The 14,104-nt window shown below is 30.9% G+C and overlaps 1 protein-coding gene and 1 pseudogene across 1 annotated transcript; both read right to left on the bottom strand.

Annotated features, from left to right (window-relative positions):
• Nucleotides 1–998: 998 nt before the first annotated feature.
• On the bottom strand, nucleotides 999–5,476 carry LOC121223439 (probable disease resistance protein RF45; annotated as a pseudogene).
• Nucleotides 5,477–8,071: 2,595 nt separating this feature from the next.
• On the bottom strand, nucleotides 8,072–13,721 carry LOC107935628 (putative disease resistance protein At1g50180). The gene is made up of 3 exons (XM_041104870.1): nucleotides 12,637–13,721; nucleotides 9,068–10,897; nucleotides 8,072–8,281 (listed from the first exon to the last, which is right to left on the bottom strand). Exons 1-2 carry the CDS (start codon nucleotides 13,661–13,663, stop codon nucleotides 9,084–9,086), a joined length of 2,841 nt encoding a protein of 946 aa, XP_040960804.1. The 5' UTR covers nucleotides 13,664–13,721; the 3' UTR covers nucleotides 8,072–8,281; nucleotides 9,068–9,083.
• Nucleotides 13,722–14,104: the final 383 nt, after the last annotated feature.

Genomic DNA, 14,104 nt, shown 5'->3' with positions numbered 1-14,104 from the left:
TTCAGGAAAATGGAATCAAATAGCTAGAATTAAAAAAAAAACCAATTGAATTAGAGTTTCAAAAAATATATATGTATAGTATTAGGTATTATATTAAACATTTTATGAAAGTACATGTATCAAATATGCATTACCCCTAATTTTTTAAAGATATGTAAGGTTATTTTAATAATTTTATTAATTGAATTAATATTAAATTGATTTATGACACTACTTCAATCACACATTTAAATAATAGAGTAGATTTTAACACATTTGTATATTTTTATCAAAACCATGTTTTTTTTATATAATGTATTTTAATTATTTTATGTTCTCTTTGTGTTCATCATGTTAGTAATATAAATTTCTTAACATTAGTTAATCATTTTATGTATAGTTTGTTATATTCTTTTACACATGTGGTGTTAATGATATTTTTCGTATTTGGTCATATTTTATAAGGGATAAGTCTCAAAATTATACATGAATTTTAATTTAATGTGCAATTGTATGCATAAAATTTAAATTGGTGCAATTATGCATGTAAAACTATAATTGTGGTTCAAATGTATACTTGAAACTTTAATTTTGATTTAGTTATAAATATTTAAAGAAATAAATAAATCAATTTATTTTATATTGGATAAATATAATTATTTATATATGAAATGTATAAACATAAAATGATATTATATCAATAATTGTGTTAATAATTTACAAGAATTAGATAAAATCAAAATTATATATATAAATTACACAAAATCAAAGTTTATGTATATAATTACAAATTAAATTATAGTTGATGTCAATATTTTACAAAGCTTGTTTTATTTTTAAATTATTTTCCAAAGATTGTCATATTGATACAATTTAGAGGAATGATTTGGTTTTGGTATTGTGTTTCAATTTTATCTTAGATTTTATATAACAAAATGTGTTCATAATATTTTTACGTGTGTAGTTCATTCTATATAAATTATAAGACTTAGGGCTATTTATGAAATTTACATGCTATCTTTTGTGATGTATCAAAATCATTTTATTTTTTAACAATCTTACCTGAAACAACAAAAGAATCCACAACATATATAGAAAATACAAGACAATTTCCAATCACCAACTACACAATTCCACACAGTACTGTTACAACTCTTTCATATATTTGGTCCCATGAAGAGCAGCAGCAGGATAAAAATTATGGCAATAACTTCTACACCTGAAGAGGAATAGTTAAAAAACTGTTGTAGAATCTTGAAATAAAAGTTCAAAAATTGCATCTGTGATTATCACGAACCTCCTTAACACCTTATTGAAAATATTTTCTAGCTCTTTTAATTCAAATGACAAATCTTCTGGGAATATGAGACATTGTCAAAAAAAAAAAAAACAGAGGATAAGAACCGAAACTAGGATCTTCTCTAAATAATTATCTGCCTGGCAAAGAATCTAAACTTGCCAAATAGTTGTGGATTTTTATATATAAACAAAGATATGAATTACCTGGCATTGATCATAATATCGACGAGAAACGGGCATCCACTATGATAGAAGGAACATGTCGGACTTTGCAGAAATCTTCTCCCCCTTCTTCCACTTTATCCTTGAATGTCGTTGGCATTGATTCAATCTTCAGTTCTTGGAGGGTTGCAATGAACCTCAGTCCATCTGGAAGCTTTTTTAGCTGTATGCAGTTTTCTATCTCCAATCGCCGAAGACAAGGCATGGCTCCTTCTTCACTCACCTTCCACTCCTCCAGAAAGTTCAGCCCCTTAAGGCTTAGAGACTCAAGTTTAGCAAAAGCTTGCCCGGAGCAAAACATTTCCTTTCCTATGAAAGCCTCTTCATGTAATTCAAGCATACTTAGGTAAGGCAGTTCCGCAAGTGTTGGCATTGGATCTTCCTCAAGCTTGCACCTTCTCAACTTTATGTAAGCGAGATTTGAAGACAAGTAGTGGTACTCTGGTAACCTTCTTATCTCTACATCTAACCTCAACTTAGAAATGTTTTCGCAACTCAAAAGGAGGTGTGCCAAATGTCTTGGATCGATTATTCCTTCCTCATTAATAATAGACAGGGAATGAAGATATTTGCTGTGGATGATAGGTGGATTCTTGTCCAACTCCCCCGTGTTACAATCTTCAATATTGAAGGGCCCTCGAATCTCCAACTCTCTAATATTTGTCATGTTGATAAGATCCTTTACATAACAATTCTTGGTGTTGAAGTTGACAAGTGTTTGGAGGTTTCTCAATGTACCCAGCTTCAACTTTGTTTTACGATTACATTCCTCGGGGAGATATAAATGCCTTAGTTGCTGCATCCTCCATAACACGTTAGGTACATGAATAGAGTTTGAGCATCCGCCTTCTATTCTTAAATCCAATGTTTGCAAGCACCTTAAGTTGCCTAGAGATGATGGCAACTTTGAACTCAAGAATTCCAAATCCCTTAGTCTCAAGAATCTTAAATGGATGAGTTTACCAATGTCATTGGGTAACTTGCATCCTGCTTCTCCTCCTCCTTCGTAATCTAACACTCTAAGAAAATTAAAATTATTGAACATATATTTCCAAATTCCCCTAAATTTAGTAAATACCACGCTAAGCATTAAAGGTGCCACAAACCAATAAAGTGGATTGCAAAATCGTGGTTCTCGAAGTAGCTTTGCATTGTCAATGGAAAAATATTTGCCTGTTCTTCGTCCGGTAAAAGCTCATCGAAAAGCAAAAGTGATCGAAGACGTGGACTTTTAATGCACTGTAAGGGAATAAATTTGTGAGCAGAAACTCTGCGAACCCTCCCAATAGTGGATAACTGGCATGCATTTGACTGATCTGCAATATAGAGGAATTTTTGTTGTTTTGCCTTGGACAAGCAAACATCTCTCATTAGATCATGCATCTGAAAACTTCTTATCTTTAAGGTTGCAATGTCTCTTTCTCGTACTTGAATCATACATCTTTCTGCAAGCTCCAGCAAATAACCTTCAGCCACATCTTCCGCTACTTGCCCTTCCTCTCCTTCTTCTTGCTTTGATGAAACAATACCTTCGGCAACCCATAATTGAATCAATCTATCCGCAGCTATCTCATAATCTTCCGGAAAGTGGCTTAAATAAAGAAAACATGGTCTTAAATAGGGAGGCAAATCATCATAACTTAATGCCAACACATCTCTTAGGACTTCACCTTTATCGTTGTTCAAGTATGATTTCACATTTGCAGATACCTTCAGCCATTCAATTAATGAAGGATACTTTGTAGCCAAAATTCCTCCCAATATAATGATGGCTAATGGAAGCCCTGCACAGTGTTTAACCATTTCCTCTCCCAACTCCTTCATTTTCGCATCAATTTTATAGCCTGTATAATACCAAAACAAAGTTTCAAAAAAAATCAGTGATAACTTCAAAATCAGACTACAGTTTAGTAATTAACCACATAATATTGACATCTTAAACAATTTCAAATAATTAGTGAAGCAGGATGCAATGCAAGTTACCCACAACATTACATTTTAGTAATTAACCACAATATTATCACCAATTTAACAATTTGAAAAGTTATTAAAAATAAATAAAATGTTTTTACACACATAGTTAGAAAGTTTTATTGTACTATGTTTTAAGGCTTTATTTTAGTAGGAGAAATTAGAAAGTAGATAAATTAAAAATATTATGAGCAGCAATCATAATCCAAGCTTTTATATAAACAAATTATAAACACAAATTATAAAAATATTTTATAAATAGAGTTTTATTCAAATAATAATTTTATTTTAAAATTAGCACAATTTTTTAATTAATAATTCTAAATTAAATTATACTTATTTAATCTAAAAGTTGGTGCTTTTTTTTTTTTTTACTACAAGTGTTATGCTTGCTCCTCGTATCATTCTTTAATGAATCAAGATTTTGATATTAATGAAAGTTAATTTAATAATTCCCTATAATTGATTTATAATATTAAATCAACTAACTTTATAGAATTTTTTTAACAAAAAAATAGAACGTAGAGTAAACATTGCAATATATATTAAGACAAGAATAATTTTGCAATTATGAAATCAATAAACATATTACCTGGAGAATTTGTTGGGGGAAAGGCAATCTTTTGAAATAATTCCCAGCTTTGTTTGTAGTTTAGATACTGCAACTCATATAGGAAACCTTTACTGTCAGCATGTGAAACTATCTCTTTGTTCCGAGAGGTGAGTAATATCTTGCTTCTCGTCTCCCTTGCTGAAAATGCTGGTTTTAAGCTATCCCAAGACTCGGTGTTCCAAATATCATCGAGTACCACCAAACATTTATTTTCCTCCAAGAAACTAGATAACTTCTCTGCTAATTTTTCAGCCTTCATCTTCTTGTCAGCTTCACTTAAGAGGTTAAAATCAGATAAAATGTCTTCCCATATTTTTCTTTTTTGACAGTTTTGAGAAACGTATGCCCAAGCCAAGTGCTTGAAATGACCAACAACTTGGCTTTGACTATATATTTTCTTGGCAAGAGTGGTCTTCCCCAGACCACCCATGCCACATATGGAGAGGACCTTGCATTCGCTTTCCTCATCGACAAGAACTGAGACCAGTTTCTCAATATCCTTACCCAATCCAACAATGTTATCATCCATAACATGAGGATAAGGTCGCCTTGCCTCCCGCCTTTCAGTTGAAGAACTTGGTCCTTCTCCATCAACACCTAACTTTGATACATCATACGTCTTCAATTGTCGAGTCAATACTTTGATTCTGGCTGTGATTTTCTCTATCTCTGACTTGATCTGGTGGAGCAGGCATCCCTCCTTGAGGAAACAAGCGGATCTCTTGATGCAATTTGAAAATTCACCTTTCCTTTTGGAAGCAACTTTGAGGGAAAACGTCTCGATCACATCTTCAGCATCGTAGGCCAACTCTCTGATCTCAACAACGGTGGTACGTATCACCTCATGATCAACTTTTCTTGCGTCTGCCACTTTCAAGAAGCTTTGCATCCATCTCAGCTCACTTGCTAAGCCCCCAACTTGTTCATCGACGCCCCACAAGGATGTAACTTCTTGTGTTAGCTTGTCGATTGTTTCGAGAGCATAAGACACAGCAGAGAAATCCATAGATTGTTCTGAAAATTAATTTCTCAAAATGTAATCTTTCTATAATTTCAATTCTAGCGAGCGTGAAAAGAAAAAAGAAAGACTTTATTGTGAAGTGTGGAAAGAAGTAGCAACAGCCAGTCTTATCTAACTGGAAACCAAGTTGGAGGAAGAGTGAGTAATTTTATTTAGGTCATATTGCGCTACTAGTCCATATATTTTGCGAAATTTGTGGATTTAATCCTCCAATTGTTAGGACTTTCAAAAAAAAAAAACAAATTATTCCAAATCCATTTTTTTAAAAATTGAACTTCATATTTATGGTAATGCAACGACAACTTTTACACTAATATTGAAGAAGATCAAAGTGGGTTTGAAAATCCCTTTTTATGCCCTTGTTTGTAAGTGTAACCATGGGATGGGAAGGCATAGCTATTAGTTTAGAATTTTGGGTTCTCTTCAAGGCACTTGAAACACTTGGAGTGAATCACGGTATATATTTTGCATTTCTTCATCACGTGAGCCGCTTGGAACGCTTGGAACTCTCTTCCAATTTGCACACTTGTAGAGGCACCACTTGCTCCACTTGCATATATTTTGCATTTCTTCGTGTACTGCAAGTCCTTATGCACGTGAACCACTTGCTCCACTTGAACTCTATTATTCAAATATATCATATTTTAGAAATTTTGTATGCTAAAATAAATTATATATTTTGATAGGAATTAAATAACATTATATTTCATCAAAATAATTACTACTTCAAATAAAAATAAATTTTGGTATAACAATATTTGTTAGTATGAATCAAATTTTAATTTGCATATTCATACCAAATTCTTTGAAGGGATGCCCAGCTTTCTATAGAGACACAAAACCTTTTTTAAAGAAATATTCTAAGGTTTTTGAAGGGCACCAAAATTTCTAAACTGATATCAAATTCAATATTTTTAATTCAATCTATTTTAGTCTTTGTATTTTTTAAAATTTTGAGATTTAAGTCAATTTAATCAAACGGTACTAGATCAAATTCTAGTATTAAAACTCATTCTCCCTGTTTTTCAGTTTGATAATATTTAATTTATATATTTTTAAAATTTTAAAATTTCAGTCTTAATTCAAATTATGACAATTAAATATGTTATAATTAGTGTAGCATTTTTTAGTATTATTTGGAAATATCAACCTAGCATAGTGTTACACTTATATGTATGTTGTATGATATTTAAATAATTAAAATTTTATAATGATAAATTTAGCCTGTAACATTTATATTTTTTAATATTTTGATCATCATTTTTTAAGCTAAATTCAGTACTCAGTCTTTCAAAAGTATTAAATTTGATCACCAACCTTTTAAAAAGAGTTAAATTATTATTCTTAATGAAAATATCAATCAAAATATTAAATTTTTAGACATAATAACCAACATGATAATTCATGTGTACTTTATTATTATTATTATTTAAATTATAAACTTTCAAGCTTTAGTCGTTACTATGGTTAAAACCTCTTCATTGTATATTTATAATATGCCTTGTTTTTGGCCTCCAATTCAAGTGGATATGATAGAAATACTCCCACTAGTCACATCAGATGTGTCTTGGAGCCAACTATATATAATCCATGAGACTTGCATCATATGCCATCAAGAAGTCTTGATTGTAGATGTTGATAGATGCATTTGGTATCAGATTTGAGTCTGGTGAGCAATGCCTTCTTCTGAGCGATGATGAAAGGTGAGTTGCTGACGACAGTGGCTACTGATATAAGAAAAATAATAATGAATTGTGACCAATGAATTTGGCATAAGCATAGCCATGAATCTACTTAAGCTGAATGAGTTTATATGGGTGTTCATTGTATTGTTTGTATCAATATTTATAATTGAACTAAATCTAAATCAGCCTGCACGTTAATACGTATTTTAAATTTATCAATTTTGATTATATGAAATTATAGAAAATATGTTAGATAAAATTTTAAAAAAAGTTGGTTTACTTTTACAGTGAATGAAGATGATCGGATAAGGAGATCCACAAACAAGAATATTCAGGAAAATGAAATCAAATAGCTAGAATTTAAAAAAAAATCAATCGAATTAGAGATTCAAAAAATATATATATATATATTATATTGAACATTTTATGAAAGTACAAGTATCAAATATGGATTATCTCTAATTTTTTAAAGATATGTAAAATTATTTTAATAATTTCATTCATTGAATTAATATCAAATTAATTTATGACATTAATTCAATCACACATTTAAATAATAGAGTAGATTTTAACACATTTGTATATTTTTATCAAAACCATGTTTTTTTTTCATGTAATGAATTTTAATTATTTTATGTTCTCTTCGTGTTCATCATGTTAGTAATATAAATTTCTTAACATTAGTTAATCATTTTATGTATAGTTTGTTATATTTTTTTACACATGTTGTATTAATGATATTTTTCGTATTTGGTCATATTTTATAAGGGATAAGTCTCAATATTATACATGAGCTTTAAATTGGTGCAATTATGCATGCAAAACTATAATTGTGGTTCAAATGTATACTTGAAACTTTAATTTTGATTTAATCGTACATATTTAAAGCAATAAATCAATCAATTTATTTTTATATCGGATAAATATAATTATTTATATATGAAATGTATAAACATAAAATGATGTTATATTAATAATTGTGTTAATAATTTACAGGAATTAGATCAAATCAAAATTTTATATATAAAATTACACATAATCAAAGTTCATGTATATAATTACACATTAAATTATAGTTGATGTAGCTTGTTTTATTTTTAAATTATTTTCCAAAGATTGTCACATTGATACAATTTAGAGGAATGATTTGGTTTTGGATTTGGATTTCAATTTTATCTTAGATTTTATATAACAAAATGTGTTTGTAATAGTTTTTACGTGTGTACTTCATTTTATATAAATTATAACACTTGGGGCTATTTATGTCATTTGAATGCTATCTTTTCTGATGTCTCAAATCATTTTATTTTTTAACAATCTTACCTGAACAACAATAGAATCCACAATAACATACATAGAAAATACAAGACAATTTCAAAACTCCAATTTTACACCAACTACACAATTCCACACAGTACTGTTACAACTCTTTTATATTTGGTCCCATGAAGAGCAGCAGCAGGATAAAAATTATGGCAATAACTTCTACACCTGCAGAGGAAGGGTTAAAAAAATGTCAATTTCATATGAAGTAGTTGAAGAATCTTGAAATAAACGTTCAAAAATTGCATCTGCTGATTATCACGAACGTCCTTAACACCTTACTGAAAATATTTTCTAGCTCTTTTAATTCAAATGACAAATCTAGTGGGAATATGAGACATTGTCAAAAAAAAAAAAAAAAACAGAGGATAAGAACCGAAAATAGTTGTGGATTTTTATATATAAACAAATGGGTGTTGGAACACTGGCAGCAACAACCAAACAATGAAACACTAAGAGCATAAGCTCTTCAAACAGCAAGCAGAAACACAAAGCATCAAGAGCATAAGCTCTCGGTTAACAGGAAGAAAAAAGAAAAAGAAAGAACAATGGCAGCAGCTCTTGGAAAAAGAACAAAACAGAGAACAAATGAGGAAGAAACAAAAACAATTTACTTGCTCACAAACGTGCAGCAAGGAAGCAATCTGCCTTACAACTGATATGCTTAATTTTTCAATAAGAAAAACAATACATTTATAGCCAACTACATCAGTTATTACTACCTAATACCACTAAGTAGCCTAGTAACTTTAAAAACATTGCTTGTACACATGGATAAGCTGACTTATAAGCTCAACCAACCCATCAAAACATCAACATCAAAGTTCATTCTCAACCAAACTAAATTACAGAATCATCATAGTACCATGCATTTTAACAAAAACATAATAGCAGCATGGTTGGCCATTTTTAACAATGGGTTAAGTATTCCCTAAAACAAAGATTATGAATTACCTGGCATTAATCATAATCACTCTTGCAATATGATGGAAGGAACATGTCGGACTTTGCAGAAATCTTCTCCCCCTTCTTCCACTTTATCCTTGAATGTCTCTGGCATTGACTTAATCTTCAGTTCTTGGAGGGTTGCAATGAACCTCAGTCCATCTGGAAGCTCTTTTAGCCGTATGCATTTTTGTATCTCCAATCGTTGAAGAGAAGCCATGGCTCCTTCACTCACCTTCCACTCCTCCAAACTATTAAGAAACACAAGGCTTAGAGACTCGAGTTTGGGAAAACCTTGTGCAGAACAAAACATTTCCTTTCCTTCAAAAGCATTGTTATGGAATTTAAGAATCCTTAAGTTAGGCAGTTCCGCAAGTGTTGGCATTGGATCTTCCTCAAGCTCGCACCTTCTCAACTTTATGTAAGCGAGATTTGAAGACAAGTAGTGGTACTCTGGTAACCTTCTTATCTTCACATCTAAGCTCAACTTAGAAATGTTTTCGCAACTCAAAAGGAGGTGTGCCAAATGTCTTGGATCTATTCTTCCTTCCTCATTTATAATAGACAGGGAATGAAGATATTTGCTTTGGATGATAGGTGGATTCTTGTCCAACTCCTTCGTGTTAAAATCTTCAATATTGAAGGGCCCTCGAATCTCCAACTCTCTAATATTTGTCATGTTGATAAGATCCTTTACATAACAATTCTTGGTGTTGAAGTTGACAAGTGTTTGGAGGTTTCTCAATGTACCCAGCTTCAACTTTGTTTTACGATTACATTCCTCGGGGAGATATAGATGCCTTAGTTGCTGCATCCTCCATAACACGTTGGGTACATGAGCAGATTTAAAACGAGTGTTTTTGATTCTTAAATCTAAGGATTGCAAGCACCTTAAGTTGCCTAGAGATGATGGCAACTTTGAACTCCCGAAGGTCAAATCCCTTAGACTCAAGAATCTTAAATGGATGAGTTTACCAATGTCATAGGGTAACTTGCATCCTGCTGCTCCTCCTCTTTCGTAATCTAACACTCTAAGAAAATTAAAATTATTGAACATATATTTCCAAATTCCCCTCAATTTAGTACCTAACACACCAATTGCGATAAACCAAACCAGTGGATTGAAACTTTCATCGTGCCTTGCCATTGTCAAAACCTTTTCCTTTTCCATTTCCTCGCCCGGTAAAAACGTATCAAAGAACAAAAGTGGTCGAAGGTGTGGACTTTTAATGCACTGTATCCAAAATAACTTGTGTGCAGAAACTCTGCGAACCCTCCCAATACTGGATAACTGGCACGCATTTGACTGATCTGCAATATAGAGGAATTTTTGTTGTTTTGCCTTGGACAAGCAAACATCTCTCATTAGATCGTGCATCTGAAAACTTCTTATCTTTAAGGTTGCAATGTCTCTTTCCCGTACTTGAATCGTACATCTTTCTGCAAGCTCCAGCAAATAACCTTCAGCCACATCTTCCGCTATTTGCCCTTCATCTCCTTCTTCTTGCTTTGATGAAACAATACCTTCGGCAACCCATAACTGAATCAATCTATTCGCAGGTATCTCATAATCTTCCGGAAAGTGGCTTAAATAAAGAAAACATGGTCTTAAATAGGGAGGCAAATCATCATAACTTAATGCCAACACATCTCTCAGTACTTCACCTTTATCGTTGTTCAAGTATGGTTTCACATTTGCTGATACCTTCAGCCATTCAGCTAATGAAGGATACTTTGTAGCCAAAATTCCTCCCAATATAATGATGGCTAATGGAAGCCCTGCACAGTGTTTAACCATTTCCTCTCCTAACTCCTTCAGTTTCGCATCAATTTTGTAGCCTGTAGAATACCAGAACAAAATTTCAAAAAAATCAGTGATAACAGTTTAATAATTAACCACAATATTACCACCTATTTAACAATTTTAGAAGTTATTAAAAATAAATAAAATGGTTTTTGACAAGTGATTTCTTTCATGTGATTCACTTATACACTTAGTATATGAAATGTAAATTCTTAATACAACATCTCTTGAGCCTAATGGTTTTAGTGAAGTGAGAAATTAGACAGTAGATGAACTGAAATATTAAGAGCATAAATTACGGATTCAAGTAATTATTTTATTTTAAAATTAGCATAATGTTGTAATTAATAATTTTAAATTAAATTAGCCCTACAAATGTGTTATGGTGTTATGATTTCTCCTTATTTCTCTAATGAATCATACGAATGAAAGTTAATTTAATTTAGTGAATCCCTAAAATTGATTTATGTCATTGAAACACCTGGTTTTATAGTATTTTTATTTGTACAAAAAAAATAAAAAATTAACCAACTTCATGAAAATGCAATAATTATGCTAAAAGTTTACAAATTTTATTATATTAACTTCTATTATTATATGTGTTGCATGTGATTTTATATGTTTACTATTTAATCAAAATTTTAAAATATTTTATTTTTAGTTGCGGTAATTAACATAAAATAATATTTCTTGTATGAATTATTGAATATAATTAAAATATATAATCTTATTAACTCAAATATTATAATATAAAATTTTTGAATCATAATTAAAATATTCTTAACATATTCAACATATAATATAGTTTTATTTTATGTAATTAATGCAAAGATACATTATTCAAAATAAAAATTAATGAATATAATTAACTCTAATATTAATTAAGTGATTGTTAAGATGCTTAAAATTTTATCAAGCAATAACTCTATTTTTTTATTAATAAAATTAACTTAACTTCTTTTTTACATCAATTTTTTAACTAATAATAATTACAAGTATCACAACTTTTTTTTTCTATATTTTATGCTTAGAATTACATTCAAGTAATAACCCTATTAAAGTAAAATAAATTATCTTAACTTCTAGTTTACTTCAAATTTTTTAGATGTGAATTTAGTAATATGATCAAAATAAATTAATTGCTCATTTTGTATTAGATACTACTATTATTTAAATTTATTTTTCGTAAATTTAATATTTAGATACTACTTTATATAAGTTTACCAAAATAAACTACAAGTATGATCAAATTTATCATAAAAAATTATAAAATTCATACAATAAATCAATTAACAAACTCTGGAAAGCTTTTCAGGGGCAAGACATAAACTCGGAAACAAATTGAGAAGAATGATGACTAAACATATATTAACTTTATTGAAGAGACACACGTGGGTGTCATGTAATCAATTAATTAATTTTAAAAATTTAAAAAATTTAAATAAATTATAAAAATTACTTTTTTTAAAATTAATTATTTTTAAAATTCATAAAAATATTATAAAAATATTTTTTAATTTAAAATAATTAATTAATTGCTGAAATATGTGGACTGTCATATGTATGTGTAAAATGGATGGCTAAAAAAGTAAAAAAAAAAATCGATGACTAAAATGAATTTTTTTATAAAATTGGTGAGCCAAATAAATTATTATGCCACTTTAAAATATAAAATTCTTTTAGCCAAACAAAAAAAAATAGAATGTAGAGCAAATGTTACAATATATATTAAGGTAGAATAATTTTGCGATTATGAAATCAATAAACATATTACCTGGAGAATTTGTTTGGGGGAAGGCAATCTTTTGAAATAGTTCCCAGCTCTGATTGTAGTTTAGTTCCTGCAACTCATATAAGTAACCATTTCTGTCGGCGTGTGAAACTATATCCTTGTTCCGAGAGGTGAGTAAGATCTTGCTTTTCGTCTCTCTTGCTGAAAATGCTTGTTTTAAGCTATCCCAAGCCTCGATGCTCCAAACATCATCGAGTATCACCAAACATTTGTTTTCCTCAAAGAAACTAGATAACTTTTTTGCTAATTTTTCAACATTCACCTTCCTGTCTTCTTCACTTAAGATGAGAAGATCAGATAGAATATCTTCCCAAACTTTTCTTTTTTGACAGTGTTGAGAAACATATACCCAAACCAAGTGCTTGAAATGACCAACAACTTGGCTGTGGTGATATATTTTCTTGGCAAGAGTGGTCTTGCCCAGACCACCCATTCCGCATATGGAGACAACCCTACGTTCACTTTGCTCATCGAGAAGAACTGTGACTAAGTCCTTGATGCCATCATCCAATCCAACAATATTATCATCCATAACATGAGGATAAGGCCGCCTTGCCTCCAGCCTTTCAGTTGAAGAACTTAGTCCTTCTCCATCAACAGCTAACTTTGATACATCATACGTCTTCAATTGTCGAGTCAATACTTCGATTCTGGTTGTGATTTTCTCTATCTCTGACTTGATCTGGTGGAGGAGGCATCCCTCCTTGAGGAAACAAGCGGATCGTTTGATGCAATTTGAAAATCCACCTTTCCTTTTGGAAGCAACTTTGAGGGCAAACACCTCGATCACATCTTCAGCATCGTAGGCCAACTCTATGATCTCAACAACGGTGGTACGTATCACCTCATGATCAACTTTTCTTGCGTCTGCCACTTTCAAGAAGCTTTGCATCCATCTCAGCTCACTTGCTAGGCCCTCAACTTGTTCATCGACGCCCCACAAGGATGTGACTTCTTGAGTTAGCTCGCCGATTGCTTTGAGGGCAGAAGAAACAGCAGAGAAATCCATGAGAGAGCAATTTTTTTTTTTTGTGAGCAAAGAGAGTTGATGTCTTGAAAGTTTTGGTTTCAGGTACAATTGATTATATGGTTAAAAGTTAAATTAAACCATACAATTCTTGCTTGTGGACACGGATTCAGGTGATTCCTATGGAAGGATAAGAATACCGCACAAGGGAAATTAGATTCTTATCCAATTGCTTTAGCAAGGAATCATAATTAATGGAAGCTAAAACAAGAACAACTAAATTTATCGAAACCAATCTTTTTTATTTTTATGTTTATGTTTATCAAATCCTTGCGGCATATTTATGTAAAGCACCAAAAAACGATATATATTGGCAAAAGATAACATTGTGCAATGTTTGAACTATAGATTCTTGCTTGTACAATAGGTTGAAGTGAGTCTGATGATGTAACAAAGTACTTTGCAATGAAAATTGGATTCTTA

Source organism: Gossypium hirsutum, chromosome D11, assembly GCF_007990345.1.
Source record: "Gossypium hirsutum isolate 1008001.06 chromosome D11, Gossypium_hirsutum_v2.1, whole genome shotgun sequence".
In the NCBI taxonomy this organism is placed as follows: domain Eukaryota; kingdom Viridiplantae; phylum Streptophyta; class Magnoliopsida; order Malvales; family Malvaceae; genus Gossypium; species Gossypium hirsutum.
The sequence above is the reverse complement of the archived record's forward strand: the minus strand, read 5'-3'. Positions and strand labels throughout refer to the sequence as shown.

Coding starts and splice junctions, on each gene's coding strand:
- LOC107935628 (XM_041104870.1), bottom strand. CDS start 13,663: ATGGATTTCTCTGCTGTTTCTTCTGCCCTCAAAGCAATCGGCGAGCTA. Junction 10,898..12,636: donor CCCCCAAACAAATTCTCCAG/GTAATATGTTTA, acceptor GGTATTCTACAG/GCTACAAAATTGATGCGAAA.